The sequence below is a fragment of the Balaenoptera borealis genome, assembly GCF_965194805.1.
Source record: "Balaenoptera borealis genome assembly, chromosome: 8".
Classification (NCBI taxonomy): domain Eukaryota; kingdom Metazoa; phylum Chordata; class Mammalia; order Artiodactyla; family Balaenopteridae; genus Balaenoptera; species Balaenoptera borealis.
This window is the reverse complement of record NC_138865.1, coordinates 85999349-86024019: the sequence shown is the minus strand read 5'-3', so window position 1 is coordinate 86024019 and position 24671 is coordinate 85999349. Positions and strand designations below refer to the sequence as shown.

Genomic DNA, 24671 nt, shown 5'->3' with positions numbered 1-24671 from the left:
CACAACTTGCTTTTTATTAGCTGTGATCTTCTATTTCTTTTGTATCTTATCATCATCCCTGATTAAAAATGTACATAAAAATCCTACCAAAGTTGGAGTCTAGGGATAGGGTGGGACTTAGTTAATCTCACTATTACACAGCCCATAAGAGAATGGGCTCAAGTTCAGCTGGCTGAACAACAAGGATCCTAAGGAATGCTAACTATGTGCCAGGCTGTAAAGTTCTCACAGGCGACATAAAGGTTCTTGAGCAGGGAAATCTCATGATGAAGACAATGTTTCATGAAGAGTAACTTGGCAACAGTGAAGATAATATAGACAAGAAGAAGGAGAGACTGGACAGCAGGGAGACTAGTTCAGTGGCTAATAGAGAAGAGTAGATCTGAAGAAATAAAATTCTGGATTACTGCGGTGGTCAGAAAAATGGAGAGAAAATTTCCTGAATTATAATAAGGTAGACTAGTAGAGTGGAAGAAACAAATGATTGGAATTAGAAGAGTTAGATTTGAATTCCAGCTCTGAAATTTATTAGCTGTGTGACATTTGGTAAGACACGTCCCTGCTCCATATCTTTTTCCCTGTCAGTAAGATAAAGAAACTGGAATATCAGGGCCTTTAAGTTTTGGGGTTTTTGCCAGCAGAACCCCTGCTCCCCACATAGGTAAAGGGCTCAGAGCCCCAGCTCTCCTTCATTACACCTCTCAGGCACCTCTGAGGCATTCCTGAGGAATCAACAGAGGACTAGTGCACAGCATTAGAGAAGTCTCTAAACACTCTACTACCAAATCTAATATTCAATGACTTGAGTAAACTTGGCAGAAGTGTCTAGGAAAATCGTACTGACCACGATAGTTGCTACATAATCATATTAGAAAGGGTGAATTGACTTCTGATAAATCTGCCTGTTTCTCTTTATAGGTCAAATCCAATTAAATGTCCAAAATCTCATCCAAAGCTTCTGCAAATGGTAATCTGACCTATATATAAACAATACAGTCACAAATAATTCACTGCCTAACAATTCAGCTCATTCCAATCTGAGGTCCTCTAACTATTCAACTGTTCTTCCTTATTAAGTCAAAATTTGTCCGCCATCACTGCCATCCGAAATAAAGGTCCTTATTCCACCTTGTGAAGCTAAACCAAGTAAATCTAACCCCTCTTCCATAGGACAGTCCTGCAATTGTTTGAGAAGAGCTCTCAAGTCTACCTTATCCCCCCTTATTCTCTCTTGCTCTAGCCTACCAGGAATGTTCCACAGAAGTGGCCTGCTCCAGTTTTGGATCAGTTCAACATTCTCTGAGCATCTAAGTACAAGTAGATCTGCACTTATTCACGGCTTTAAAGACTTAATCAAATCAGATGGTCTTCCTTGAAACAAATGACTAGCTTTAAAATAAAGTGTAAATAGAACCTAAATTCATTATCTGGTAACCATTATTTTCTTACTAAACATTAGCTGGTGCCAGTGTATCAGAAGTAGATTGCTATATCTTTTAACCCAAAGCAAATTGTGAAAACATCTACTCAGGGATCCAAAAAGATCCAAGACTCAAGGTCCAGTGTAGCAAGTATAAATAACATAAATAGAGCTTATACTCTCATCAGCTCTCAGGGGAATGTAATTCTCACTGGTACAAAAGTTAATTATCACCAAGGTGACTTGGAATATCAGTGTTAGTAAGAAAGCTTCATTCACCATTCCTCATCCCACCCATTCCATATTCCACCACCAGGTCTACAAAATCAGGGGTCTGTGACTTAGGCCTGGGTATACTCCAGTCTGGGTAATTTGGGGATGGGGATTAGGAAGTGTGACTGAGTCCCTAAGGAGAAAGTGAGCTGGCACAGCCAGTCTGTGATGCCTGTGGGAGTGCTGGGCCTTTACGGTTTCCTGTGCCCTGGTTGTCCTAGTAACCTGAGGCCTCCCTATTTGTGTTGGCATCGTGGGGTCAAGAGCGGAAGCAAAGCTGAAGCACCAGGAAGACTTGCAGGGAAAAAATGCGGGTAATGCAGCAGTTATGCCACAGGAAGGTCAAGCCTAGGGCATAAGAATTACCTCTCCCTAAGGGGAGCTAGAGGAAGAGGAGCACACCCAAGAACCCTTCTCCAAGGGGAAGGGGGCAGAGGTGTGCTCAAAGAGTGTGGAGGAGGAAGGCTCAAGGAAGAGGGGGAAAGATGTTTCTGAGAAGGAAGGGAAGAGAAGGGAGAGGGACTTTAGGGACTCTCAGGGAGAGAGATTAAATGAGGGATTTTTTTTAAGTGTTGCTTTTGAGATATGGGAGATGAGATATAACCTTCATCTTCTACCCCTTCTAAGAAACTTCCAACAAAAACTGACATTACTCATCAGGGCTTTGGGGGTTGGAGTTGTGTTTTTTTCTAGTCGTGACAACATGTAAGACTGGCCTCCAGACAGATCAAGAGCCCAGTTACATATGTTTTTACCAGGTCTGAGGTGACCATAAGATTTCTGGAGCAGCCAAAAGACAGCCATGTGACAGGGTACTAACTCCCAGAGTTTAGAGCTATGCTAACACAAGACTCACTCACCTCATCCAGCTATTTAAATTTAAATTAACTAAAATTTAAAATTCCATTCCTCAGTCACACTAGCCACATTTCAAGTGCTCAATAGCCACATGTGGCTAGTGGCTACTGTTTAGACAGGACAGGTAGAGAACATTTCCATCATCATAGTAAGTTCTATTGAACAGTGTTGGAGTAAAGAAAAAAGCTTCGATAAATAGCTAACAAAATACAAACCTTTTCAAATCTTTAAAGAGCTGCCACATTGAAAAACAAGTAGACTTTTCCCATATGTTTCAAGGAGCAGAACTACGGGGAAAAAAATGAGATGCTATAGCAAGGCAGATTTAGCTGAACAACCCTCTAGTACCTAAAGCTAGACGACAATAGAATGGGCCACCTTCACCACAGGTGGCAGTAATCCATTGCATTCAGTAGAGACAGTTAAGCAAAGACCTCCTTGGTCATATTTCAGAGATAACAAAGAGCTAGATGCCTTCTCAGTATCTAGTTTTGAGTCTACAATTTTAAGAAAAGAGCAATTTACAAATGAGATAAAAGTGAGAGTCATAAACACCATTTTAAAAGTCACTACTACCACAAGTAGACTGTGGGGCAGACAGGCAAAATTAAAGCACATAAGTAGATAAGGAACTTAGTCAGAATTAATGATGGTTAGCTGGGGGTTAATTATTAGTGGTGGGGCTATCATTTATGTACCGATTTATAAGCAGAAAAAAATTAAAAAGAAAAAATTGGTAAGAACGGTTCTAAAGGTGCAGAGACAAGGCCGGAAAACTTCAATACAGGTTATCAAGAGAAACTTGACTATAGTTGAAACCGGTACCACAACCAAAGAATCTTTTATATTCTCTGCCAGAGAGAATATGAGCTGTTTGGGTACAGCAACTGTCTGTTCTTGGGACTCTGGCCCCTTCATCCCATCCTCCTGCCATTCACCACAGCCTTACAAGTCATCTCTCTCAACTCCTGAAACTCAGCCACCTTCAAACAGTCTCTTGATCTCCACAGGCAAGACTCTCTCCTCTCCTTCTCATCTGAATACAAAATGCCAAAGGATACTGTCTCTTAACCTTCTATCCTAGCTATGAATCTACTCATCCTCATCTTCCACCCCAAAATGTATTTGGCTTGATTATAATGTAATATACTGAATATACATATTCATAGTCATTTACTGACTTATGGTTCTATTATCTGTGTACTTTGGTGTGTATACATATATGAGAACATTCACGCACACACATGTGATAACATCCATTATTGGTAAGCATTTAGGAATCTGGCACCAGGATTATGAAATGCACTATACAGTGCCTAGCACGACACCAAGCTTAAGTGGTCACTCAATGGACTTTACAATAATAGCCACGTCATGATTCTGGATACAAAATGTTGGAAGATGAGACTGAAGTAGATGTGAATTTGATGACTTTTTTTTCTTGTAGAAAACAGAATGGAAGCATAAGCATCTTGTGCTGTATCTAGAGGAAGAATGTTTAATCACAAGGAGAAGGTTGAAGCCTTGCTGAAAGCAAGCATAATAGAGTGTACAAAGAGTCCAGAATAAGAAAAAAGTGATAGAAGAGGAAGCAAGACAGAAGTGGATCATGCAGAGTAAATAAAGCCTAACCTTTTAAAAATCTGAGGTCTTACCAAAGAGAAAGGAAGAAAAAGAGATTTCAACATAAGAGAGTTTAAGATGGAAAAGAGCCAGAAAGGGCTGTAGGCTTAAAAAAAACAAAATCAATGAAGAAGCAGTGGTGTATGTTGGCAAAGAGAAGTGTAGAGTTGAGGGGAGGGAGAGAATTTATGGTAGAGGAAGTTGGTGTGAAGTTTTCCTCTAAAGATGCCCAGCAGAGCAAAGAAGGAATGAAGGCAAAGGCCACTAGGAATAAAGTAGGGCTGGGGCTGAAACAGCACAGGAGAAAACAACAGGGCCCAGAGTGGGAAATTATATTCTTTTTAAAAAATTAACTGACCCAGATTTTCTTGCTTGAGGCCAAAGGTAACTGGAATTTAAGGATCTTTAAAATAAATTATAACAACCCTAATCCTTGCAATTGCCTTTGGCCCAAGATAACATCAATTTAAAAGATCATGATAGAATTAGTGTCAGTTTCTGACACTGTAGAGTTGATTTTAGAAAAGAAATAAGACTAATAAATTGCTCTGTTTATAGAAATACTATCCTGAATAACAACTTTAGCTGTATCTATCAGCCACAGGGTAAATATAGAAACTTTATAGTTACATACATGTCCACAGAAAATAATAAGTAACCTAACATATATGGTAAAGCTGAGTTACTTATCTTTCTATACTGTAGCCCAATGAAATGTTTTACTGGATTTAGGATACATAGTGCAAGTTAAAGGGCTGCACAGACAAAAGTTAAGGTTAAAAGTAAAGACCATAAGATGAGGGAGAGGAAAACTAGAACTGCTATGCTACTGACATAGAACTGAAGCAGTAACAACACAAGAACTCCCACGCATCAGTGAGGGGAAAATGGCACAAAAGCAAGACAAAGGAAAAGACTCGATGCCATATAACTAATCTTGGTAGCCTCACTTTTGGGTTTTAAATCAAATACTGAATCAGATTCTTCAACTTTTCTATTTTTAAAAATTCAACGAAATTACTTAAATCGTTTGATAAATGTAGTCATGCAATTTTAAATGACTAAAAAATTAGAGGATCAATGCCTAATCCTTTGGCAAAGACTGAAGGCGGCAGTAGTGCTAGACACAGATAACCTTGCGTTTAAGCTCCTCACTACTGCTTAGAGACCATCGATTCTGCCTGCGAGGCCAATCCGAATTCCTCATCTCGGAATTCAAAGCCTTTAGTGACCTCGCCACAACTGTACCCAAAGAGCCCTAACTCCCGCTACTCCCTAACCTACCTCTCACTCTCGGAGCGCACCGGCCTCTGGACAGACCTGATCTCTGGGGGGATGGCCATTTCCCCTTTCCCGCCTGGGTGGAAGTCTCCTTCCATCTAAGGCTCTGGCTGGCCCAGGCCTATCCAGCACTCCAGCCAACAGCGCTCTCGCTCCGCAGCCCCGCACTCCTCCCGGCCCTTTCCGGGCCTCTCCTCCCCGACTCTCTCGGTGTTGCCCCGGGGCCCCTCTCCCTCGGCTCCAGTGTTCCCCTGGGGACTCGCCCGCCTCCCCGGGCAGTCACAAGCTCTGCGGGTCGGTGGGTGTCTGTTAGGTGCTTCGTGCCTGGGCGAAACCCAGACCCGGACCCCTCGGGGCCCTCCCCTCAACTCTCTCGGGCGCTTCCACGACCCTCCCCGGGCTCCCCACGCCGGCCCAGCTGCTCCTCGGGGCTCCAGCCCCCAGACCTCCCCGCCGCCGCTGCCAGCCCTTCCTATTCTATCCGGCGGGGGTCGACGGTGACTCACCGAAGGGCCAGCGGCTGGGGGGTCGGAATGCGCTCACTTCCTCCCCGCGCGCACCTGCCCGGAGCTGTTGGAGCGCCGCCCAGCCGAGCCTCCGGCGGATGTTTTTCTGTCCCCGCGTGGGCAGCGCTCGCCAGCCGCCCCCTCCCGGCCCAAGAGCCAGCCGCCGCGCCCCCCACCAACTGGCATCGCGGAGTTGAGCCCTGACCACAGAACCCCCAGCCCCCAACACACGCGGCAACCACAAGCGTGGCCTCTGGCCCCGAGAAGCTAGGCAGATGCACACGCGAGCGCGCACACCAGCAGGCGTGCAAGAAGCGGGTTCAACCAACACCTCCCCGCCGCCCTCTCCCCCAACCAACTTATGGGAAAGGGCTCCTGGCTCCGCCCCAGCCTTTCTTTCCAGAAGCCCACTACTCCTGCCCCTATATGCCTACCTCATCTTCATTACAGGCGGCTCTCACCTCTCCTGTCCCATGACCTCACACACGCCAATCCCCATCAGGCCCCTTCTGCCTACAGCATGACCACCACCACCATCTTCAAGCTCCCTAGCTACCCCCCTTGTGTCCGCCCCCTATTGGTTTGGCTCCAGGATGCAGGAGCAGAAGGTAGTCTATGGTCCAAACATCAAGGGTGCCAGCTGGTGCCCCACAAAGGCACCAGCAGGGCTATAGACCACTGACAAGACTTCTGGGCCCTTCTATTAGTCAGGCCTTCTAATCCACCTGCTCCGGCGCAGAGCAATCCAAGACCATGCCTCCCACACGCCAGCCTACATCAGGGCACCTGGCTCCTCTGTGAGTTTTCTTTTTTTCTCTTGGTGCTCCTCTGAAATGGAAAGGATATCAGACCTGACTAGGGTGAAGGTGCGGTGCAGTCCGCATCTCCAGCCACTTAAGCTGTCTTCTTGGAAAAAAACAGATAGGGAGTTTGGGGTAGACTGGCGAAGTTGTTTCTGAATGGTGAGGAGGTGAGAGGCAGGGTAGCCCTCTAGAAAAGTCAGCCAGAAGTAGTTGGATCTGAACCACTGAGTGGCAGGGAGTGGGAGTCTTGGGGTAAATGGAACTAGAGACTTACAAGGAAAAATAGAATAAATGCCAAAGTGATTGGGCCCTGTGGGTAGGAGGGGAATAGCTGGAACAGGGGTCTTTTAAGTGTGAAAAAGTGAAAGAAATCCAGCTTGATTGGGGCAATTAGTACGAATGAGATGGCCAGCATTAGACTGGTCAGAAAGGAGAACCTGAGAGTTCACTTGAGTGGGGATGGGAGGAAGTGGATCAGAATCCTTACCAGAAAAAGCAGGAGTCCTAAAGTTAGCTGGAAGGATGGAAAAAGGATACCTCTTCCCAGGGTAGAAGTGAGGGTAATGACCTAGGAAAAGTAGGCTTATTAGCAACACTGTTTCTCAAAGCAGACATTTAGAATTTCAAGGATACAGGAACCAAAAGCAAAATGTTGCTGGAGGCAGGTTTTGAAGGTGGTAGGGATGACAAGAAGCATAAGTGTGAAAGGGGCAGAAGTCTGTGCCAGGAGATAGCAGCCCCAGCAGAAGCTTTCAGCTGTGCACACAAGAGCTGCTCACCATCATTCAAAGAAAGGAACGTCTAGCACCAGCCACAGTAGTTACTCTTTTCGGAGGGCTATGTGCCAGGGACAGTACTAGGAGCATTACACGCATTATCTCATTTCATCCTCTTGACAACCCTATGAGTTGATATTGCTATCCCAATTTATAGATAAGAAAACAGGTTTAGAGAGGTGAACTAACTTGCCCAATGTCACACAGCTCTTAAGTAGAATCAGGATCTAAATCCAGAGTCTGACTCTATAACCTATACTCTTAATCACCCATCTTTAGGTTCTCCAGAACCTGCAGGAGACCCAAAAAAGGATGTCAGAGGACAAGTTCCTAAATTCTCATTCCATAATGTACAGGAGATAAGAGGGGTATCTCTGTGAAACTGGAGTGACCCATACCATTAGGGCATTTAGAGATGTTCTTCTTTGAAAGAACCATCCCCAGACATGGGGAGAACCTTTATTTGCACTATGTTTGGGGGTGATGAACAATGGATAATCTCTGGGATGCCTGTAAAAAAGAGACACCTGCCCCCCAGCCCCCCAGCCCTAACCTCTGAGGGGCAGCCATATCTCTAGGATACTGCAGGGAGACCCTGCCCTAGGGTCTGAGAGAAACATTCTCCACTCCAGGTGCCTGTTCGCTCTCCTGGAGCCTCTGGCTGTCGCACCCTACTGCATCTCCTCGGTTTGGCTGGGGCACAGGATTAGCCATCCCCAGGAAATGCCTCCCTCCGGTCCAGGCAGGGATCCCAGCATACACACCCCTGGAGTGTGTGAGTGAGTGAGTGTGTGTGTGTGTGTGTGTGTGTGTGTGTGTGTTACAGGGCGGGGGGAGATGGTGGAATGCTTCCTCTCCAGGCCAGGGAAGAGTTCTGGAGACCACCTGGGGGCCCTCACCCCTCCCACCTCCTTGCTGGGGAAGTGCCCAGTCCAGTGCCCCTTCCATGGCCACCTCCCTCCCCCTAGCTGTGTGGGGCATGAATCAGCTCTCACAGCTTGTTAAAGCTAGACCTCTTGTTTTCATGCCCTCACCTCAGGAAACAGAGTTACAGCTTTTCCAGCTCTACTCAGCAGGGGGCCAGGGTCCTCACTTTATAAACATCCCCAAGCCTGTGAGAGGGCACGGAGATGGTGCGAGACAGGAGCCCAGGGGAGAAAGACAGAAACTAAGACTCGAGGAGAGAAACAAAGAAAAGCCAAGGAGACAAGACCAGAGCAGCCTGAACAGAAGCCAAGAACGGTCCGAAAAGGCCGTACTGCAGGAATGGCCTTATGGATGCTCTGGGCTGGACAGGCTAAGGGGACCCTGGGCGGCTGGGGGATCACCTGCTTGGTGATATCTCTGCTCCTCCAGCACCCAGGAGTCCACAGCAAGTGCTACTTCCAAGCTCAAGGTAAAGCTGGGTGAGGCGTTAAGGAAGGACAGGAGCAGAGGGCACTGGGAGGAAGGGGGCTCAGGGGTGATCCTGTCAGAAGACCCAGACCCCCCGAGCTGGGAAACAGGAGAGGGTAAACGCGGGGGCGGCAGCACTTACTCCCTCCGCTCTAGCACACTAACATTTCCTGCTCTTCCCTAGCGCCCTGCCACCATGAAGGGAAATATTTCACCCTGGGCGAGTCTTGGCTCCGCAAGGACTGTTTCCACTGCACCTGTCTGCATCCCGTCGGTGTGGGCTGCTGTGACACGTGAGTGACCACTGAGGGCCAGAGAGAATGGCTCTGATGTGAGTGACTAAGAGATGGCCAGGGCATGACTAGATTGCTGCGGTGTGAGAATGAACAAAGTAGCAGTATGAAGCTGGCCGAACCTGAAGGTACCAACAAAAATGTGAGAGAGAAGGCTTCAGGCTACAAAGTAAGGGGAGTTGGGGTGGATCTGGAGGGAAAATATTCCTGCTATGAAACGAAAAAAATCCATATATGGCAGGCAAGAGCTCGGTTAGGGGGGACAGGGGCACTGGGGGAAGATATGGGAGGAATGCTGGGAGGGGGGATGCGAGACAGGGATAAAGGCGGACCTTCACTGTCCTGACTCCTGCCCCGTCCTTTGGTTCCCCAGGTCCCAGCATCCTATCGACTTCCCCGCTGGGTGTGAGGTACGTCAGGAGGCAGGAACGTGCCAGTTCTCCCTGGTGCAAAAATCTGACCCTCAGCTGCCCTGCAAAGGGGGAGGGCCCGACCCAGAGTGGGGCTCAGCTAACACCCCTATTCCTGCGGCTCCTGCTCCCCACTCCAGCTAAACTCAACTGACCGCCCTTTTGCTGACTGCCCACTGCTGCTGCCACTTCCAGGGAAACCACTAGCAGCTGCCGATTTATTCTGAATAAATAAATTAATGCTACAGCCGAAAGCCTGCCTCTCATTATCTGTGCCACTGGACCCCAGGTGGAAAAAATGGGTCCTACTAGAGTCCAGGTGCTGAGTTCTCAGGATCCTGAAGAAAGTAGTGCCACGTGGGCCAGTTTCAGATGGTTATGGTACTGGTGCTGGGGCCTGGGGCCGCATATGAGGCCAGGGTAGGGCTTGTAGGCAGCACCTTGATGGGGAGGTCCCAGCTGAAGGTGTCCACGGGCACTTGCTCAGGCCCTGTCCAGGTGACAGGCTCGGGCTGTTCCATGGGAGGTAGAAGCACCAAACCTGGTTCTCGGGATGTTACAAATTCAAAATGCAAACGCCACTTCAGGGATACTGTGGGAAAAAAGATAAAGGTAGAAGCATTAGAAGCCAGAAGTAAAACCCAATGACAGGATGTGGTTAGCAAATGAGAAAAAAAAACATCCCTGTATTCAGGAAGAGCGGGGAGGTGTGGGGCAGGGAGCTAGGATTGAGAGTTTGGCTGAAGAAATCTAGTGTGTAAACTGGAACCGTGACAGTAAGGACAACAGCATCAACTACCTAATAACCCAAGTGTGGGACAGTCAAGACTTGGTAGCTTGAAGTAAATGCAATGGCGAGTCAGAGATCAGTGCATCACAGGGTCCCAGTGGGTAGGGGGAGTGAAGATGTGCAAAGCTGTTAAGAATTTAGGGGTCAGTGCACCCAGGAAACAGGTTGAAGGTCTGAGAAAGTGTTGAGGGTCAGAGGCTGGATGTGAGTATGCCTGGGAGTTTGTTAGGAATCAGGATTCATTATACGCTACCTAAGCGCAGCATCTTACTGTGCCCCCCACCCCTGGTAATAGTCAGGGTCTCACCAACGGCTGTGCAGAAGCCTGGTGTGGAGCTGAGAGGGATGGGGAGGGAGAAGCTCGTTCTGGTTGTATGTAGGCAGGACTCCTGGTGCCGGGCATGAGTGACATGAGACACAGAGGGGGCACCCCCTGCCCCGCGGCGCCGCTGGTACTCAGGCTGCACACGCTCCTCCGTCTGTAAGCTCACTGAAAACTGGGAGCAAGAAGAGAAGTGCATGTTGGCAGGCGCTGGGATGCGCTGACTCTGGGTGGGAGGGCAGCCCAACCTCACGCTGTTTTACCAGAGGGACCCTGGCTGACCTCACTGCCCATTTCTACCTGCCACCCCTCTTTATGCAGGCCCTCTCTTTCCACCCTAGACCTTCAGACCCAGTTCCCCCAAAGTCCTCTCCTTTCTCACCTGCAAACAAGCTACAGTTCCTTCCCCTAAGTTTAAGGTCCCCACCACGTCCTCGCCAAGTCTGTATACAGATTTGAAGATGCCAAATGTCCCAACTTTTCCTCGGCCATCACTGATGTTGTACAGATCTGGGGAGAATGGGACACAGTAAGCCTGGGGTCCACACTGGGGAACGTCTAGGGCTGGAAGCCAGAGGCCAAAAGGTGGGGCTTTTCCTTTAGAATCTGGGGTGAGGTATCACTGGATCCTCAGGAGAATGTGGCAGTTAGGAGACTCCGTCTCTGAGACAGGAATACTATGAGGGGAGGATGGGGTGCGTCAACTGTGAAGGGCTTCTCACGGAGGCTGCGGCAGGATGTGGCAGCCATGAGGCGCTCCCCAGCCAGCTCAGCGAGCCATGAGTCCTTCTTGCCACATTCATCCTCTTCCAAGAATGGACTGGATGGGGCTACTGCCTCCTCCTGGGGAAAGCGGACATCTTGAAGGCCTGGAGAGAAAATGAGTGGAGAAGTGGTGGGAGAGAACAGAGAGAAGAGTAGTGGTTAGGGTTTTAGACTCCAATCTGAGAGGGCTGTAGGTAAGGTGTGCCACGGCTGAGGTACACATCTCACCTATGCTCCAGAACCTTCTCTCCCCAACCCCCTCACACCTTCACTAAGACCAGGAAGCTTCCCTCCAGCCCCTCTCACAAACCCTCTAAGGATCATTTTGGTGAGGCTCTTCTCCAGCCCTTCCCTCCAGGAACCCTTACTTACCAGTCAGCACAAGAACCCTCAGAGGGACCCTGAGTAAAGTGATGGGTGAGTTGACACGCTGGCAGCCAATGGTCAGTTTGTAGACATACTTGACTGACTGACCCCGAAAGGAGGGTGGTCCCTCTATAGGCAGCACTTCGCTGTAGGAGTCTGGTTGGGAGGTAGTAGTCAGGGCAGCCAGAAGCAGCCAGAGAGGTCCTCCCTCCAGGAGCCTTAGAAGGCAATCGAGGGGTCAGGGGGCAGTCACTCACATGATTTCGACTCTCCAGGGTCTAGCCTCAGGTCACAGAATAGGATTTTTGGTGGAGTGGAAAGGATACACTGACCCCTCTCACCTAGAAAAGATAAGACTGCAACTTAATAACCCCATTGTCTAGTACTGGAGAAGGCTAGCACAGCAAGTGGGGGCAGTAAGCACTGCCAACAGAGGGCAACCCAAACCAAGCCACTCCTCTTTTCTCGTGAGATAGGAACAGTTTTACGCCACCAAAGCAATAATTACACTCTCCCACATCCCCAGTGCGACAGAGACTATAATGACCCACCAGAACAATCTGACAATTTCACCCTTGGGTAACAGTGATTCCATCCCCCTCCAAAGGCAAATGCCCCATCACTAACCTCGGTGTGGTAGAAAGACAGTCTGGCTCTCAGGCTGGACATCTGGCTGACTGGAGTCAGGGGGAGGCAGTGCTACTCGACTCTCACTGGCATGGAACTGGCAGTGGATTTGGGCACTGGCCCATGCCAGAGCCTCACTGTGGGAGGAGGAAAAGAGGACATCAGAGGGCAGTTCCTGACCTCACAAATGCTCCCCCAAACTCCCTACCACACTGAGAAGACCAACACCGTGAGGCGGCTGTCCTCTGGATCAGAGAATCCAGAACCCCAAAGAGAAACCATTAAACAAAGAAAAGTATACTGGGTAAAAGGGGGAGTGGGGGAGGAGAGAGGAAAGGAGAGTGGAGGGCTATGTCACCCACATCTTCTGTTAAATAGCCTTTCCTACAATGAGAGCACAATGAGCAAGAAGGTGGTGCTGTAGTCACAGGACAACCTGAGCTCTGGCTCAGCACTATAGATACCAGGCTTCCTTCCAGAAGGACCACCTTCTTCAGTACCAGCATCCCCACCTGGATGCAGAAGTGGCCGTGGGGGGCAGGGGGTTGGTGACGGTCACCACACACTCCAGCGCCTCCCCTGCCAGAAACACAGGACCTCTGCTCAGCTCTGCTACCACTTCAATCATGGCAGCTCCGGAATCGGATCTAGAAGGAAACAAGGGGTATCAGAGGTCAGTACCACGGCCCGGGGGGTGTCTCAGGTGAGCTTGGGGGTGAAGACCCGGGGAATGGGCGTTCAGCACCAGGGTGTCAGAGGGAAGCGCCCAGACTTGGGATGTGGGAAGGCGGAAGGGAGGTATGGCGGCAGCTGACTCGGCACTGCGGAGGGAGAGGGAGTCGCTCTGGATCCCAGCCCCCCGCCCCTCTCAGCGCCGAATATTCCCCCTACCCCGCCGGGACCCCCCAGGCCGCCTCCGCCCCCTTCCCTCGAGGTTCCACGTCCCAGCCCAGGGCCGCGGCCGCCCGGCATCTCGCGCCCCTAGCCCAGACACCTCGCACGGTCAAAACTGGGGGCTCGGTGCACCGAGGCCCTCGGTCGCCCGCCCCTCCGGGCCGGGACCTTAGTGCGTGGCTGCGGCCGCGGCAGAGGCGGGACTTCCCTCGGCCCCCCACACCTCTTCCCCCTCGGAGCCCCTTCCGGCCGGAAGCGTCCGGCCGGCAGGGCCGGAAGGGGCTCGAGTGGTCCCGCCGCCCTGGGTCACCTTCCCACGGCCTGGCACCCGGGTGCGAGCGCCGTCCCGGACACTGGCCGGCGGGACCCGGCGCCCACCCCTGGGGGGGCCTGGTGCCACGGCCCAGGGACTGGGCCGGGGCTTCCGCGAGCTCCCAGGCCGGCCCCGGGGGCGGTGCCTGGCGGGCTGGTCCCGGGGCTCCTCCCCTCTCCGCGGGCCCAGTCGCCCTTTGGCAGGGCCAGCTAATCACCGCGGCCCAATGACGTCGAGGCCCGATCCTTCCCGCCCAGGACCCAGAGAGACGACCGAGGGGGAGACCGTGGCGGCTTTATTGCTGTCGCCGCCACCGCAGCAGCAGCAACAGTTACCCGGCGCCACGGAGACACCAGCTCACCTCAGCTTTCCCCAGAGGCCGGCCCTCCGAGAGAACACCTAACAATAATCCGCGCCCACATCTGGGCTTGGCTGGCCAGATACTTTGTACCAGAAAGCTCGGGAACCGAGACCACCGAGGTCGTGGGGACCCAGAATCCAGGGAATATGAGAACCGGAGTCCCAGCCTCGGAACAGACCAGCTGTGCCAAAGGGGATCCACAGGCTTATTGCCCTGAAAATACTGGAGGCACTGAGGCTGTGCAGGTTACAGACTGCCAGAACCCTGAGGACAGTCAACCCCAGAATGAGCAGGGCTACAGCAATCCGCAGGACTTTGGGCAGCTGATGGCTTCCTATGAGGGTAAAGCCAAGGGCTACCAGGTGCCTCCCTTTGGCTGGCGCATCTGCCTGGCTCACGAGTTTGCAGAGAAGAGGAAACCCTTTAATGCCAACAATGTCTCACTAAGCAACCTAATGAAGCATTTGGGTATGGGCTTGAGGTGAGTAGATCCCATTGCCTAGACTACCTTATACCTCACTTTGTTCCAGCAGAGGCAGGAAAGGGTGAGAAAGTAGGTGGATACCTTGTCCTAGTCAGGTGGCCCCCATTCCCAACATAATTCTTAAGCCCATGGTTTTGGAGGGGGAGACCAGGTCACATCTCTTTGCAACCCCCTTCCTTCCAGTACCTTGTCTTTTTAGCAAGAAAGAGCAGGAGCGTTTGCGCCTTGTAGTCATTTGGGCTCCCTCTCACATGCACCCTCTCTTCCAGAGTTTGTTCTTTGGGGTTAGCTATACTTTGTGACAGGTAGGAAGGGATACTCTGGCAGCTGTGGTACTGATACAATGTTGTTTTCTGGGGAGGGGGCGGGATTCTTAGCCCCAGATTCTCCTGAGCAGCTGGAGTATTCATTGAACCTTTTTTAGGCACAGCATTTAATAGTCCCAACACCCATCAGCTTCTTTCCTCAAGCTTTGGCTCCAGGGAGAGGAGAGAGCGATAAGAGGTGCTGTTCACTCTATTCCGGAATAGACGGCCCGTTATATAAAAAGCAAAGACCTTTGACCAGAGAGGCACTGCCTTAGGTGTCCCCAGAGCTTAGTAATAATCTTCCAGAGCATTTCCTGGTCTCCCCCCACACAAGGCTGGCAGACACTCCAAGAGCTTATCCTGGGCTGTAGAACTCCTCCAGATCCCTCCAGATCCCCACTGAGTTCAAAGACTAGTGATGGGGCCAAGACCTATTAACAGGAACAGGTGGATGTGAGAACAGAAAGCATCACCCAGAGGTCATCCTGAGTCAGTCCACACAGTAAACACAGAGCTGGGGAGGGAGGCTTAAAGTTCGGGAAACCCAGCCCTGGCAACCTCTTAAATAGGGGCTCCTTCTCTTCTGCAGTCAGTGCTCTGGGGCTGGGGTGGGGAGCCCATGTACCTAACCCAAGCCCTAGGCAGTGGGAAGGGCCTGTCGCTGCCTGGGTGTCTGACTCCTTTGCCAGTTCCCCTGGGTGGCCTGTACCAGACAAAAATAATCCCTCCAGGCTGCTTCTGAAATTGACCCAGCCTAGTTTTGACCCCCAAAGGCTTTGGGTCAAAATAGGATCTAGGGCTGGGGTACTGAGAGCAGCACATTGGGGTGCATGTGGTGGGGACATTGAGGTCAAGAGCCCATCTGTAGGCATCCTAGCCCCCCAGTCCCTAAGTATGAGCCGAATCACAGAGGCCTGAAGCTGTCTGTGCTCAGCTCCCTGGACTTGGCTCTGCATCCCAGGACAGGGTGGGGATCACTGACACAGGGGTTTTGGAATAAGATGAGGTCCTGCATTGAGGAGAAAGCAGGGGTGAGACAAGGAAGAATTCTGAATGATTATTCTTAAGTGGGGGCTGAAATAATGGAAAAGGCCAAATAGGTCAGGAATGGCCAGCAGCTAAGTTGAGTGAGAGAAAGGTGGGCTCTGAGAGGGAGCTGAACTGGGGGTAGGTACTGTGGTCAGGAGCTCCAGCAAGACAGAGTTCTCTTGGCCTTAGAGCGGTAAGAACTCAATTTTGGTTGCTCTCCCTTTCAGCCAGAATCCATTCATTCAGTAAATATGTATTGAGTGCTTGTTCTGCGCCTGATACTCCTTTGTTCTGCCTATCTTCATATCTTGCATTTCTCCCTCACTGCCCTAATCCGCGCTGTGCCCTCCCTCCCTTCACCAATCCTTTGTGGCCTCTAGTTTCAAAGTCCAGTTTCCTCTAAGCTGGCAAAGAAGATCTGCCTTCCCATCATCCCATCCTTCGTCTTCCCTCCCTCTCCTCTCACCCCCAGAATGTACCCTCCCTGTTCTTTAGTCAGATTTTCCCTCCCCTTGCTCCTGTCCCTGTTCATTTCTCTTATGCCCCATTGTCTGTACATACGTTCTTTGTAAATTCAGCAAATAGTTACTGAATGCAGACCATGTGCCCTGCCCTGTGCTTGAAGCTGTGGGTAATAATCAACTAGTCTGTCACTGTCCCTTTCCCCAAGAAACTTAAAAGTATGTCAGACTCACATGAGGAACACTAAAATAACAGGACAGTGTCTGATTGGGAGTTGAGACAGTGCATGCATGGATATTCCACTTTGTGGCTTTCCTATCTACTGTGCCATTTACCCTTCCAACCATTCCTTGAGGTAGGAAGGGCAAGAGGTATCCCCATTTTGTAGATGAGGAAACTAAGCCTCAGCAGGGTTACCCAATTACATGGTTACAAGTGGTGTGCTTGAACAATGTGTATAAACTAGCTGGTGAGGGAGAAGAGTGGAATTGGGAGAGAGTTTGGCAGGGCAGGGGTTGCTTAACGAGGACCCACTCTGAATGGGAATTTGTATGAAGGAAGATTAGAAAATAGACTGAGAGAGATGTCAAAGCCTTGAATCCCAAACAGAATCATTTGCCTATTGGATACAGAGCTGTGATAAGACCAGGAAAATGTTGGGGTTTTTAGAAGGCTTTACTGGGATATTATGAGAGAGCAAAATTAGAAAGCTTACAGTTTAAATGCTGAACTTAAAAGAAAAAGAAAAAAAAAGAGAAAAAGACTTAAAAGGAAATGCCCCAAAATGTAAACACTGGTTGTATATGGGTGGGATTTTTTTCACCTTCCACCTAGTGCATTCTCCAGATTTTCACCTTTCATAATCAGGAAGAAAAATCATCATTTTAAAAAGAAGAAAGTTATCACAGCAGCCTATGCCTGTATGTGGGGTGGGAGTGATTATAAATCAGGAAACCATAACTGGCCCTTTCAGCACCTCAGACGAAAGTTCCTGGAGTAAATTAAAGCAGTGGTGCTGGAGTTAGTGGTGTGGAAAGATCAGAAAGCTCCTTCTAAGGAGACTAGAGAGGAGAAACAAAGACAGTCTCATACTGTGACCTGGGGTGACTGGGAAGATGAGAGGACCTTGAATTGTAGAGATGTTGAGAGTAGGAGAGGTTTGGAAGTGAAGGCAATGGGTTCTCGGGACATTTAATGGGAAGTCACAGCTGGGTGTCCAAAGAGAGGCCGGTGACTGCCGCCCGCCGCCCCTCCACTCACACTGCCCCTTGCTCCTTAGGTACTTGCAGTGGTGGTACCGGAAGACCCAGGTGGAGAAGAAGACACCTTTCATCGACCTCATCAACTCTGTGCCCCTGAGACAGATCTATGGTGAGCCTCACTCCAGCTCCCCCCAGTCAGAGAGGGCCCAGCGTCCAGGCCTACTGCAGAGCTAGGCAGAGGCTTTCAGCTTATTTAAGTTGCACTGACCCATCCCCTAGGGTTTTTTCCCCAGCTTTATTGAGATATAACTGACCTATAACATTGTGTAAGTTTAAAATGTACAATGTGTCGATTTGATATCCCCATGGTGTTTAGAGGAACCCACCTTTATAGTCTAGAAAGTGAGAAATGGGCTCGTTTTCCTCTCCCATGCCCCACTAACCATCCTGATTCTTTCTCTAGGTTGTCCCTTGGGTGGCATTGGGGGAGGCACTATCACCCGAGGCTGGAGAGGCCAGTTCTGTCGTTGGCAGCTTAATCCTGGAATGTACCAGCACCAAACAGTCATTGCTGATCAAGTAAGAGCCAGGAGGTGGAGGAGAGGTCCAGGCAGTACTTCCCAGGCCAGGAAGGGTCTCTTCGCTAGTGTAGGATGTGGCAATTAGAGATGTACATGATTCAGTCCAGTAAGTACTTTCAGGATGCTTTCCGTGTGCCCAGCCCTGTGCTAGGATGTACTATAGGAACGAGACACTCAGAGCACACGTTCCCTGAAAGAAAAAAGGTACCCCTGTGCCCTTCATTTTTCTAGTAAATGCCTCCTACCTACTTCGCTGCCCCAGTTCCACTAGCTGAGCCAGAACCCAGCCACAGAGAGTCAGAGAATTCCAGGATCACTTAACCTGGTTGAAAGATCAGAAGGGAAAACAAACCAGCAGTCTACAAATGCACAGGAAGACAGGATGCACAGAGCGCCCACTGCTCGCCCTGATTTGCCAGGCTTCAGCCAGAGGCCAGCTTCTCTGCTGGTGGTCACTCCTCTGGAAGTCTCTCTGGCTGGGGGCCTGGGAAGCCCCTCTCCCAGGCATAGGTCTCCAGACTTCTTCCCTTTTCTGAAGCTTCATTTCTTTTCCCTGTGTTCCTTCATCAAGGAGTGATGAAGGCCTTTGATTGCCAGAGGCATGTGGTCTACCTTTCATCATATCTCTCTAGTGCCCTCCCATGTTGAGTTGTCCACCAAGTTCCTATTTCCTGTCTGAGGGAGGCCTCCAGCTTTCAGCTTACCTTCAAAGGAGAAATGACTAGCAGACCTTGAGTCCTGTTAATGATAGTGCCCTTCCTAGTTCAGGTTTACCAGCCTTGCCCAATGCCCCAAGGGTCCTCTGTGGCTCATCCCTGAGGTATCCCGGGGGAATGTCTTCCAACCTTGTGACTCTTTCGTATAATATTTAATATTTAAAGACAGTCCTACAAGGGAAGTACCATTATTAGGCCCATTTTACACATGAGGAAACTAAGATTCAAAGAGATTTAGTAGCGTGCCCAAGGTCACATGGTTGGTAAATGGAAGCACAGGGATTCAGAACCAGTTTTCTCTGCGGTTAAAAGCCCGTGGTCTTAACCATTACCTACTATTCCAACAACATAAAAGAATTATTTGATATATACATTATAGATAACAGGCATATAAACATTAAAGATATGAGGCATACTTTGAACCAAGGAAGAGATATTAATCCCTCATAGCCCTCCCTTCCAGGGGAGTCAGGGAGTCAGAATGTGAGCACATTATAACATGCTAGACTAGAGGGGTAGGGGGACACGCAGGAGAACGACTCACTGCTTGAGGAGAGGAGAGGGCATTTGTCCTAGGCCTTGAAGGATGAGGGGTTTTACCAAATGGAGAATGAACATGAGCAAAAGCGTGGAGGAGGAAATGTAGTGTTCTCAAGGAACAGTATTTGATATGAGCAGAATATAAGGGCTCGAACAGGTAATGAGTCTGATGGGCGGGGAGAGGCCACATCAAGAAGGGTCTTGAAAGCCAGGTAGATTTTAGCCTGAGGGCCACGGGGAGTCACTGAAACATTGTAAACACAGACTAACATATCTTGATTTCTCTGTAAGAAAGATCAGTCTGAAATCCAAATGAGAAGAGGCAGAGGGTAAAAGCAGAGATGGTGAGGGCCTGGCTTAGGGCACTAAGACCGCAGTAGTGAGAAGGGAGCTAGATGGGGGAGGCACGACTCGGTGGTTACCCCGAGCTTGGGGGGAAGGCCTGGGGGATGAGTGAGGCTGCGGTGCGTTGGTCGCCACTGCGGGCTCTGGCAGGGCAGGAGCTACTCTGAGGAGAGGGAGACTTGTTTGAGGTACCTGTGGGTTACCCCGTTCCAGCCCATGTACCTTCTTGGTTTAGTTCACAGTGTGTTTGCGCCGGAAAGGGCAGACTGTGTACCAGCAAGTCCTGTCTGTGGAGCGCCCGAGTGTCCTGCACAGCTGGAACTGGGGCCTGTGTGGGTACTTTGCATTCTACCACGCCCTCTATCCCCGAGCCTGGACTGTCTATCAGCTTCCTGGCCAAAATGTCACCCTCACCTGCCGCCAGATCACACCCATCTTGCCCCATGACTACCAGGTGAGGCTCCCCTTCTGTGTTTCCTCCATTGCTCTCCCTTCCCCAGGATCTGTCTCTCCTGGAAGTTCCATGACCTATGCAAGAGGGGGTGGAGAGTGAACATCATGCTGCTTTCCCAGGACCACCGCCCAATTGGTCTTCTGTCTCCTGGCAGACAGCCTGCCAGGCAATATGGGGAGATGCAAGTGGAAGACAGAGTATATTGCTGGGTATTTGAGTCAGATCCTCGGTGCCAAGGACTGATCCTGGGGAGTGGGGCCAGAAGGGATACGCTGGGACCATCTGAGTCTGATCTTCTGCTCCCAGGACAGCAGCCTGCCTGTAGGAGTCTTTGTGTGGGATGTGGAAAATGAAGGGGATGAAGCCCTGGATGTGTCCATCATGTTCTCCATGCGGAATGGACTGGGGGGTGAAGACGATGCCCCAGGGGGGTTGTGGAATGAGCCCTTCTGTCTGGAGCGTGATGGGGAGACTGTACAGGGGCTGCTTCTGCATCATCCAACCCCTCCAAATCCCTACACGATGGCTGTGGCTGCACGACTCACGGTATGGAGGAGCCTGCCCCATACCATAGCCTCTGAACCCCTACTCTCAGCCTGGCCCGAGCCCACCCCCCATGCCACCATGGTCTCTTCACTTCCTCAACTCCTGAGTCCCACCCTCACCACCCTAGCCTCTGGAACTTGGAGGCGGGAATATATTCAGGAGAGTTAGTCAGGCGCCGGCATACCTGTGGAGTTTCTCCTCACAGAGTCTTTGGCCCTTTAACAGGCAGATACCATGGTAACCCACCTCACAGCCTTTGACCCTGACAGCGCTGGGCAGCAGGTGTGGCAGGATCTACTTCAGGATGGACAGCTGGACTCCCTTGCTGGTGATGGGGGTTCTGACAGGGAGGTGGTGGGAAGAGGTTGTCCCTGCCTTGGGAGCAGGGGTGGGAGGCCTGGTAATAAGCAGGCTTTATTCCCATGTTAGGGACCCCTGCGGCTGAAGGGGGTGCCTGTGCTGATTCATCTTGCGCTTCTCTCAGGCCAAAGCCTCCCCTCGCAGAAAGGAGTAGGCATCGCTGGGGCTGTGTGTGTTATGGGCAAGCTGCCACCTCGAGGCCAGCGCCGCTTGGAGTTCTCACTGGCTTGGGACATGCCCAGAATCATGTTTGGAGCAAAGGGCCAGGTCTACTACAGGTGATGGGAATGAGAGAGCACACGGTCCATGGTGCTGGGGCTCTGAGCTGGAGCCCACACCCTCATCCCTCCCCTTTCTCTCCACCGCAGGCGGTACACAAGGTTCTTTGGCCCAGATGGTGACGCAGCACCCACCCTTAGCCACTATGCACTGTGCCGATATGCAGACTGGGAAGAGAGGATCTCGGCTTGGCAGAGTCCGGTATTGGATGACAGGTGCCAATGGGGCCCATCTCTTGCCTTTCTCCCAGGCACTCACACCTCAACTGGGACTCCTTGATTCAGTCTCCACCCACCAAAGTCAGCAGAGTTGGGCTGGGATTCACTTGGGACCCCTACTCTGCTGAACCCCAGAATCCGTCCTTTCCTGGGAGGTCCACACTCATTAGACCATTCCCTCCTCCTGACTCCCCAGATCCTTGCCTGCCTGGTACAAATCTGCGCTGTTCAATGAACTATACTTCCTGGCTGATGGGGGCACAGTATGGCTGGAAGTTCCTGAGGACTGCCTACGAGAGGAGCCGGTGGAGAGCATGTGTCAGCTCCGCCCCCTCCTACGAGAGTATGGTCGATTCGGCTACCTTGAAGGTATGGGCTGCTGGTGCGCGCAGTATGGCAGGCCATATCCATGAGGCCAGTTGGTGCCCTGCCCCCAGGCGGGATGATGGGTTTTGCCTATCCCAGGGTACTGGTTGGGATGAGGGGGAGGTTTTGCCTATCCCAGGGTGCTGGTTGGGATGAGGGGGTAAGTGCCAGGTATGGAGTGTGACGGTGCCCCACCCCCAATGCTAGAGGAGCAGCTAGGCAGGGCAATATGAAGGAGCAGCAGGAATCCTGGCAACAGTGTGTCTCCCTCATTCCTCCAGGCCAGGAATATCGCATGTACAACACATATGATGTCCACTTTTACGCTTCCTTTGCCCTCGTCATGCTCTGGCCCAAACTCGAGCTCAGCCTGCAGTATGACATGGGTGAGGGTCCCTTTTGTGCCTCTTCTGCCCTCTTAGCTCCCCACGCCCCTGAACCTTTGTGGTCCCTCACACTGTCTCTTCCACCCAAACATAATGTGGATCCTGCTTATTGGTTCCCCTCTGGAATCACACACACACAGTTCTGTGCCCTACCCCAAGCCTACCCATTCCCTGCCCCGCCGCCCCCGCTTGTGTATCTGCTCCCCCAGCTCTGGCCACTCTCAGGGAGGACCCGGCACAGCAACGGTACCTGATGAGTGGGATAATAGCACCTGTGAAAAGGAGGAACGTCGTGCCTCATGATGTTGGGGATCCAGGTAAAAGTCCCTCCACCACAAGTGAGCTTCTCTTCCTCAATTTTTGCACCCTCTACCCTACCCTGCAGTGCAGATGAACCAGGTTTTCTCCCCTCCCCAGATGACGAGCCATGGCTCCGGGTCAATGCGTATGTGGTCCATGATACTGCGGACTGGAAGGACCTGAACCTGAAGTTTGTGCTGCAGGTTTATCGGGACTATTACCTGACGGGTGACCACTGCTTCCTGAGGGACATGTGGCCTGTGTGTCTGGTAAGGGATGCATGTGCAGTGGTCATGCCAGGGGCATGCTGCCTGGTGTTTGGGGAGAGCCCAGCTGGCTACTGTTGTCTTTTCTTAGCATCTAGGTCTTCAGTATCTTGGTCCCTCTCTAGGCCGTGATGGAGTCTGAAATGAAGTTTGACAAGGACCAAGATGGACTCATTGAGAATGGAGGCTATGCAGACCAAACCTATGATGGATGGGTCACCACAGGCCCCAGGTTGGGGGGTAGGGATTTCCAGGGGCCTGAGGTGGGGAACTGGGCATCAAGAGATTGTGGGCTTAAGGAAGAGTGACTGCCTATTATTTGTACATGGGAGTGGCTAGAGCTGCCAGGCTAATTCCCTGAACCTGTGTCTCTGATCAGTGCTTACTGTGGAGGACTGTGGCTGGCAGCTGTGGCTGTGATGGTCAAGATGGCTGCTCTGTGTGGGGCACAGGAGGTCCAGGATAAATTTTCTTCCATCCTTAGCCGGGGCCAAGAAGCCTATGAGAGACTGCTGTGGAATGGTGAGTTGGGGGACCCTAAGGAATCTTAAGGAAGCTCTGGGGAGGCAAGGAGCCTTACTTTGTCCTTCCCCTCCTCCAGGCCGCTATTACAACTATGACTGCAGCTCTCAGCCTCAGTCCCATAGCATCATGTCTGACCAGTGTGCTGGCCAGTGGTTCCTGAGGGCCAGTGGCCTAGGAGAAGGAGACAGTGAGGTGAGAGACTAGGAGGAGGAACCGGAGAGAAAGGTAAGGGTTTTTCCTGGAGGTGGGAACCAAGTTTAAGAGACTGTGTTTCTTCCCTTGCCCCACTAGGTATTTCCTACCCCACATGTGGTCCGTGCTCTCCAAACTATCTTTGAGTTCAATGTCCAGGGCTTTGCAGGAGGGGCCATGGGGGCTGTGAATGGAATGCAGCCCCACGGTGTTCCTGACAGATCCAGTGTCCAGTCTGATGAAGTCTGGGTGGGTGTGGTCTACGGGCTGGCAGCCACCATGATCCAAGAGGTAACTCACTCCCTTCCCCATCTCTCTGCCATCTGTACCTTGGCCTAGCAAACTTCCTCAGCCATCAAACTTCTGTACAGCCTAATTCAATGTCATCTTATCCATCCAGAGAGCCTCCCCCTTTTTCCTGGCATGCATTCTATCTCCTGCCTTCAGGCCTGCCTGTGAGTCAAGTTTATCTCCCCCACTGGCTGGGAACTCCCTGAGGGCACAGACCCTATTCTCTCCGTCTGTCCAGCTGAAATAGCTACTCAGGGGTTGCCAAGTTATATGACTGCCATGTCTCCATACAGGGCCTGACTTGGGAGGGCTTCCGGACAGCTGAAGGCTGCTACCGTACTGTGTGGGAGCGCCTGGGCCTGGCCTTCCAGACGCCGGAGGCGTACTGCCAGCAGCAGGTGTTCCGCTCGCTGGCCTACATGCGGCCGCTGAGCATCTGGGCCATGCAGCTGGCCCTGCAGCAGCAGCAGCAGCAGCAGCATAAAAAGGCCCCTGGGCCAATCGCCAAACAGGACACGGGACTAAGCACCAGGCCCAAACTTGGACCAAAGGAAGCCGTGGCAAACCCAAGCCCAGAGTGCGCCTCGTGAACTGTGGAAGGAGGCGCTAACAGCCCAGCCTTCAGCCTGGCCCTTCCTCCTCCTCCACACCCGCCCCCACTCTCCTGCAGCCCTGAGCCACCAGGACAATCATGCCCTCCCTTCTCCCCACCCAACCGCGCCAGTAAAGAGGGGTTGAGGGTGAC

At 51.2% G+C, this 24671-nt stretch overlaps 3 protein-coding genes across 8 annotated transcripts; 2 read left to right on the top strand and 1 right to left on the bottom strand.

Annotated features, from left to right (window-relative positions):
• Positions 1–7985: 7985 nt before the first annotated feature.
• Positions 7986–13943, bottom strand: RGP1 (RGP1 homolog, RAB6A GEF complex partner 1). 4 transcript variants are annotated; one of them, XM_082404482.1, is made up of 9 exons: positions 13503–13606; positions 13021–13155; positions 12509–12645; positions 12139–12222; positions 11888–12037; positions 11473–11619; positions 11133–11260; positions 10736–10925; positions 7986–10230 (listed from the first exon to the last, which is right to left on the bottom strand). In XM_082404482.1, the coding sequence occupies exons 2-9, from the start codon at positions 13134–13136 to the stop codon at positions 10007–10009; spliced, it is 1176 nt and encodes a 391-aa protein (XP_082260608.1). In that variant the 5' UTR covers positions 13137–13155; positions 13503–13606; the 3' UTR covers positions 7986–10006. The 4 variants fall into 4 exon arrangements, with proteins under 4 accessions (XP_082260608.1, XP_082260606.1, XP_082260605.1 ...); XM_082404480.1 differs by lacking the exon at positions 13503–13606 and adding an exon at positions 13713–13943 and having other exon boundaries at positions 9843–10230; XM_082404479.1 differs by having other exon boundaries at positions 9843–10230; positions 13571–13936.
• Positions 8807–9782, top strand: MSMP (microseminoprotein, prostate associated; the record flags this gene model as incomplete). The annotated part of the gene is made up of 3 exons (XM_082404486.1): positions 8807–8936; positions 9120–9228; positions 9602–9782. 3 exons carry the CDS (start codon positions 8807–8809, stop codon positions 9780–9782), a joined length of 420 nt encoding a protein of 139 aa, XP_082260612.1.
• A 120-nt stretch (positions 13944–14063) lies between the features above and the next one.
• On the top strand, positions 14064–24670 carry GBA2 (glucosylceramidase beta 2). 3 transcript variants are annotated; one of them, XM_082404476.1, is made up of 18 exons: positions 14085–14557; positions 17639–17730; positions 18025–18140; positions 19979–20197; positions 20504–20743; positions 20969–21071; positions 21228–21381; positions 21472–21597; positions 21797–21969; positions 22248–22352; positions 22562–22669; positions 22770–22921; positions 23044–23150; positions 23298–23440; positions 23520–23635; positions 23735–23926; positions 24036–24090; positions 24220–24386. In XM_082404476.1, exons 1-18 carry the CDS (start codon positions 14223–14225, stop codon positions 24249–24251), a joined length of 2568 nt encoding a protein of 855 aa, XP_082260602.1. In that variant the 5' UTR covers positions 14085–14222; the 3' UTR covers positions 24252–24386. The 3 variants fall into 3 exon arrangements, with proteins under 3 accessions (XP_082260603.1, XP_082260602.1, XP_082260604.1); XM_082404477.1 differs by lacking the exon at positions 24036–24090 and having other exon boundaries at positions 14064–14557; positions 24220–24670; XM_082404478.1 differs by lacking the exon at positions 24036–24090 and having other exon boundaries at positions 14524–14557; positions 20509–20743; positions 24220–24670.
• The last annotated feature ends 1 nt before the right edge of the window (position 24671 follows it).